Source organism: Humulus lupulus, chromosome 5 (assembly GCF_963169125.1).
Source record: "Humulus lupulus chromosome 5, drHumLupu1.1, whole genome shotgun sequence".
In the NCBI taxonomy this organism is placed as follows: domain Eukaryota; kingdom Viridiplantae; phylum Streptophyta; class Magnoliopsida; order Rosales; family Cannabaceae; genus Humulus; species Humulus lupulus.
The window spans coordinates 55,552,050-55,559,016 of NC_084797.1; the positions used below are offsets into that span (position 1 = coordinate 55,552,050).

Below are 6,967 nucleotides of genomic sequence, written 5' to 3' on the forward strand. Positions count from 1 at the left end.
TTTTGCAAATACCTATCAAACCATTATGCGATGTTCCTTCCGTATGATTTTCCTTTGTTTGCCTTAGAATCTCATAATGTCGACTACAGGAAAAGGAGGCAAGGGAAGATGAGGAGGCTGAGGAAATGGTGTCTCCACAAGGTCTAAAACCACGATAACGCCTGACATAGAAATGCCATCAGTTCAACCTGTAGCTCCAGCAACACCCTCTATGGACCTGGCCGTAGAGGTAGCAAGGTTGAGAGAATAATTGAATCTGAGAGATGAGGATTGGCAGATGCTAGGCAAGAACCGGAAACGCCCCAAATGCCCCAAGTGTTCAAGTGCCAATGGCGCAGCCTCAGCCGCAAACTCCACCGCCTACACCACTGCTTGTAACTTATGGGTTCAAGCCAGTGTATGAACGTTTTAGAAAACAAGCCCCACAAAACTTTGAAGGGAAAGCTCATCCAATAGTGGCAAATGATTGGTTAAGATCGGTCGAGGCCATTTTCGATCATATGGAGTTGAATGATCGCCAAAGAGTCTCCTGTGCAGTTTATTTACTTAAGATGGAAGCACGGATATGGTGGGATGTAATTAAACAGACCCGTGACTTGAATACCATGACTTGGGTAGAATTTGTCCAGACTTTTAACAAGAAGTATTACAGGGCGGCCATGCTAGCAACCAAGGTAGATGAGTTTGTAACTCTGGTACAAGGAAACCTCTCTGTCATTGATTATGCACAAAAGTTCGATAGGTTGGAAAAATTTTCTCCTGAAGTTGTGCCAACTGAAACTCTGCGAGTCCAAAGGTTCGTAAGGTGTAATGCCCTGGATAACCAAGACCGTTACACTGTGTCTTTTAAATAGTTCAAGACTTTCTAATCAAGTCATTTAAATGAAAATGTGATCCTAAAATCATAAACAGGTTAGGGTTAAAACATTTTGGTCATAAACAGACAACTTCTGTTTAAAACGAATGTTTGGTACATAGGATCCCAAAAACATGGTTTAAAGGATAGATTTACAAAATTCCAAAAGTTATATACAATGAAGGCCACTCTAATGGAAAAAATACACATTTTAGGTTTCCGTCCTTGTACAATCCCCTGGACGTGGCACGAGCCGCTGACAATGTAGACCTCGCCACCAGAGCTCTCTAACTCATGGTTGAACCAACTTACCTTTGCCATTACTTGCACCATGTAGCACCCGTGAGTCGAGCAGCAAGAAAACCATAACATCATAACATAAACAATAAATACAATAAAAAAATTCACAAGACATAAACCAGATATTCAGCAGGCCATAGTATACGCATAATCAGTGATGACAATAAAGGAATCATCAGTATATCGTCCAGGTATTCAATAAGCCATAAACATCAGATTAACAATAATAATCATATCATATTCATCAAACAATACTTAGGGTAGACGCCCTTAGGCTGCACCCTCTATTTAACCCACTGTCTTCGACTTACTTAGGCTGAGCCCAGAGTTTAACCCACTGACTCCGACCCGCTTAAGCCGAGCTCAGTGATTATTTAGCTGTCCTCAGCTACCAATGTCGAGCCTCGTCCTGTGCGCAAATATCAGTTCTGGCACTCTTAGGTCGTTTATTTCATGCTCGCATGGCATATCATAATCATATAATATCTATATTCAAATATAGGGAACCCTTAGTCCCATCACAGCCACACAAAAGGGTGTAGTTTTCTTACCTTTAATTTTCATGCGGAGAAGGTGAAATTGTTCCGAGCACAATCCATAGCTCCGAGCCTTGGCGATAAACCTAGTCACAATCCATAAATGGTACTTCGATGAGTTTAAATTCCAAAGGACAATCCTGGGACCAAACTCGCACTCTCGGGACCTCCAATTCCACCAAATGAAGTGGTGAAACCGTCCCTCGAGCCCCAAACAAAAACCCTAAAAAGTACCCAAAAACCATGTTCTGAAAGCTGAGTAGCACTACAGCGCTACCTGATGGGCGCTACAGCACTAAAGGTAGGGACTCAAGCCCCCCAAACTTGGAACCTAGCGCTGTAGTGCTCCCAACCTTGTGCTACAGAGCTACAACCAGAAATGCAAATTTCTCGGTTTCTCCCTTCGAATCTCCACGAGCCAAAGCTCCAAAAATCCTCCCCAATCATCATCCAAACTCAAAATTGAGTCCATAAACTACTATAGCGCACCCAAAAAAACATAGAAACATCAAAGGTTAGCTAAAAACCTCACCAAACATAAAAATCAAAACTGAGCATTGAAGCTCAAGAACAATAGCTAAAAACTAGAAAACTTCTCAGAATATTGAAGAAATACCTTAGAGAGGAATTCGACCCTAGGTTGCCTCCAATGCTACTCCAAGCGTTAATTCCTTAGATTCCCAAGCTTAAGTCCTTAAAACTCCATCCCAAAACCCCAAATTTAGAAATCAAACTCAACTAAAACTTAGCAAACTCAAAGGCCTAAAACCTTACCTCCATGGCAGCTAATCCTCAGCTTCAATCCTCCAATCTTTGAGTTTAGACTCCCAAACTTCCCAACTGATTCTAGCCAACTTCCAGCCTCAATCCAAGCTTAGTTTCCTTCAGCTAATTCAAAGCCCCAACCCATGAGGGAGTGCGAGAGAAAACGTGAGTGATAAGAGAGAGAGAGAGAGAAAGAGAGAGAGAGCTGAGAGACTTTTCTTTCTTTCATTTCTTTCCTTAGATTATTCTATAACTTTCTGTATTATTGTAACAATCCAGAGTATATCCTCCAAAACCAAATCACACACTTTCCCGTCTAACCATTTAAATCTCTCGAGGGTGCCCAAAGGGTAATTTGGTCATTTTGCTCCCAGTTCCCACTAATTCCTCAATTGCCCCTAATATCTAAAACTTAAATCTTGTCATCCAATTAATCACCAGTTATTTACCCAATGTCTAATAATCCCCAATATATATTCTAAATTCTCGATAATACCCCTAGGCTTCCCCGAGCCGGGTATTGATCCCCACCGTGACTTTTTCGCCAATTCGCTCACTAGGACCGTCTCGAGCCACATACTGCGAATATATCAACATAATAATGTGGTCTCAACAATTTATCACATATAATTACATTTATGCCCTCAACAAGCCAAAATTACAAATATGCCCTTACAAGCTAAACAGGGCCCACATGCATATTTAATACTCAAAAACATGCATTTAATCATATCCATATAATCATATATTTATGCATGCCACAAAATCATGCTTTTAATCATTTATTCACATATATACCAATTATGCCCTCCCAGCACACTAATAAAGGCCCTTAAGCCTTATTAGCAATTTTAGGTCGTTACATAAGGGGACTCAAGTCGATGATCGATAGGGATGTTATGATGACCAATGCTGAAGTGGTCAGTTATGCAGAAGTGCTTGATAGAGCACTTAAAGCTGAATATTTGGAAGATCGGATATGGAAGGATAATGCTGCCAGAAGGGTGAACTACCGAAACGAGGGCTTCAATGAGGGTAGCAAAAGGAAAGCTAATGAAGGGTATAACAGTGGAACTGATAAAAGACCAAGACCTCTGACCACGAATAATAACAGTCATAACACTCAGAATCATAACAACCACAACAATCGCCTCAATAACAAAAACTGTGGGAATCATCAAGGCAACCGAGTAGAGCTCCCATCTGTCCTAAATGCTCGAAAAGACACCCGAGAGAATGCCAGGCTAGCAGCAATAAATGTTTTAAGTGCGGTTAGGCAGCAGGACATCTGAGGAAGAATTTCCCACAATGGAAGGCGGAATAGAATAATAACAGAAATCTGGTGCCAGCAAGAGTTTATGCCTTAACTCAGAATGAAGCAGCCAGCAACAACACCGTAGTCACAGGTCAGCTCCCTATATCTAGTATGATGTGTAGAGTTCTTATTGATTTTGGAGCAACTCACTCTTATGTTTCCATGAATGTGATTGATAAGCTGAGTATGCCCTATAAACTATTTGAGCATAACTTTAGTACAATGTTGCCATCGGGAGACATGATGTTGTCAAATAGGTGGTTACCATCAGCACCTGTAACGATAAAGGGCAGGGAGTGCCGAGTAGACCTGATAGAACTGAGTACACCAGATTATGATGTCATACTTGGCACGAATTGGTTATCCAAACATGGGGCGACAATAGACTGTCGGAAGAAGACTGTGGAGTTCAGACCAAAAGAATGAGGGGTCTTTTCCTTTAGAGGAGAAGTAGTGGGTTTTCGAACACCCATATATCTGCATTGGAAGCATGAAATATGATGCAACATGGTTGTTCGTTGTTCCTTGCTAGTGTGGTGGATAAATCCAAGGAGTCAGAACTAAAACCGAAAAATGTGCATATTGTTTTTGAGTTCTCGAAGGTGTTTCCTGAGTAATTACCACGATTACCCCCGGACAGAGAAATCGAGTTTGTGATCGAGCTTGCACCAGAAACAACATCAATCTCTAAAGCGCCCTAAAGAATGGCACCTGCGGAAGTGAAGGAACTTAAGAACTAGCTACAAGAGTTGTTGGATAAGGTGTTCATATTGTAATGCCCCGGATTCCCTATTATGGTTAATGGCTGGATTAGTAGGCCGGGAGGGCCATAATTGTTTAATTATGCCATTAAATGTGTTTATGCATGCTTATGAGAATTATATTATAATATAATGTTAATTGTATGCATGTCGATGATATGTATTGAGACCACATTATGATGTGGGTTTGTTCGAGCTATTTGACATGAGACGATCGTAGAATATTGATTAGCGGTTTAGTCACAACAGGTTTAAGTGTCGGGACTTGGGTTGAGTCTCGGGGTGATTTTGATGGTTAGAGCGTTACCGGGAGATAAAGGGTAACGGGATGTGAATTATTGGTATTTGAGAACATTGAGAATAGCGGGAATTGGGGAGCGTTAATTATGATTAACGAGTTAGGAGGAAAGTACCAATTATGCCCTTGGGAGCCTTTAGAAAGTATTAATTGACCTAGGGGTAAAGTGGACATTTCACCCCTAGGATAGATATAACTCTTGATGGCTGAAGGAAGTAGTGGAAAAACAGAGTATGCAAAGAGTTCTCCCGTACCTTCTTCTCTTCACCTTTCTTTGTGGTTTTTGAACCAATTTTGAGGATTCAAGCTTGAGGAGCAAGCCTTGAGAGTTTGGGAGTGTGTTCCACCATTGAAGAGCATCCTAGGCCAAGCTTTGGGTAAGTTTCTAACCATGGTTTTCTCTGGTTTGCCCGGTTCTGGTTTTATTTTGCAGCTGAGATTTCTAGGGTAAATTCATGGTTTTGTTGGGAGTTTTGGCTAGAGTTCCCATGCTTGTGATCTTTGGGGTGTGTTGGGATGGTTTTTGGGTTCATTTGGCATCAAGAATAGGATTTGGAAGCTTGGAAATCGAGTTAGAATCGAAGGAGTTGAAGAAGGTCGGTTCAAGGGAGTTGGGGTCTGGAGGTAGCGCTACAGTGCCCACCCTAGGGCGCTATAGTGCTCCTCAGGAGGCTTTCTGGCACTTGGGAGGTTCTGTGTTGAGCGCTGTGGCGCTAGGGGTTGAGTGCTGTAGCGCTACCCTGTTCCTTCTAAGTCCCGTTTTGAGTGTTTTTAAGGGTTTTTGACTTGGGGTTTCAATCCTTAAGGCCCGGGATCGAATCTACTCACCGTGTGGGCATGTTTCGAGGTCCCGAGGGTGGTGCTTAGGTTAGGACCCTATTGTTATGGATTCTCATTAATTGAGGTTATAATTGGTTGTGATTAGGTAACTGCTAAGGAACTAAAAGATCGATCGTTCTCAGGGGTCGTCTTTATTATACTTCTCGCTCGAACTTGAGGTAAGAAAACAGTGTATGAGTACAACTGCACCCTGTATGGGTATATGACATGCATGGTTTTATATTGAAGCATGTTGGTTGATATATGTGGACGTGGATTGCATATTAAATGCTAATGAACGCTGATTACCTGTTTATGACTAGTCAGGGACCGACTCTAAAGTCGATGATCACGCATTGAATGGCCCTATGGCATTAATGCGGGACCAGCCCTAAGGTCGAAGAACTTATAAGCGCTTGCCTGGTCTACGACCAGATGTCTATAGCCAAGGTATACGACCCCGGTGACCATTAGTCACGTGGCTAAGGGACGTTGTCCATAGCTTCGACTCTAGAGTCGCGAGGAAGGTTATGTTGGTGACTAATCACCATGCACCTGTCCTGGTTGAACGTATGAAAGAATCACTTAACCGTTAAGCCCTGGTGACCCTATCCTCACATGGCTAGAAGGAGCGATGCTCATTATTGTGGCTTTTGGCTATTGTCTTCTATTTGTTGGGACTGAGAGTCCTGAAGGGTTATTATGATCGTGGTTGATATTATATCATGTCTTATTGTGTTTTCTTGCTGGGCCTTGGCTCATGGGTGCTATGTGGTGCAGGTAAAGGGAAGGAAAAGCTTAACCAGCCCTGAGTGGAGAGCCTGGGCGACGTCGTGTACATACAGGGCCACTTGACCGCCACGGTCAAGGAGTTCTCAGAGGGACTAGGGGTTTACCCTATTTTTGCCGCTTAGGCCGGCAGGGATTGTAAATTTGGAACTGTAGTGACTCTTTTGTATTACGAACTACCTGTAAACATTTTGAAAGGCTCATGGGCAGTTTGTTTACTTAATGAAATGTACCCTTTCCTTTTTGCAGGTTTTTCACCTTAACCTGATATTAACGCTTAGATCACATTTTTAACCAAAGGACTCGGGTAGCGGGTCAAATTTCCGGCTGACCGTTCACCGTAACTGTTCTGGGGTAACCAGGGCGTTACACATATGACCTAGCCATTCGCCATGGGGAGCACCAGTCCTATTTGTGAAAAAGAAGGACGGGAGCATGAGGATGTGCATTGATTACCGAGAACTCAACAAGGTCACCATTAAGAAAAAATATCCTTTGCTTGGGATAGATGACCTTTTTGATCAACTG

The 6,967-nt window shown here is 42.4% G+C and overlaps 1 protein-coding gene across 1 annotated transcript; it reads left to right on the forward strand.

The window, feature by feature from the left end:
- The first annotated feature begins 329 nt into the window (after window positions 1-329).
- LOC133779147 (uncharacterized) lies at window positions 330-854 on the forward strand. Its single transcript, XM_062219140.1, has one exon. The coding sequence runs from the start codon at window positions 330-332 to the stop codon at window positions 852-854; it is 525 nt and encodes a 174-aa protein (XP_062075124.1).
- Window positions 855-6,967: the final 6,113 nt, after the last annotated feature.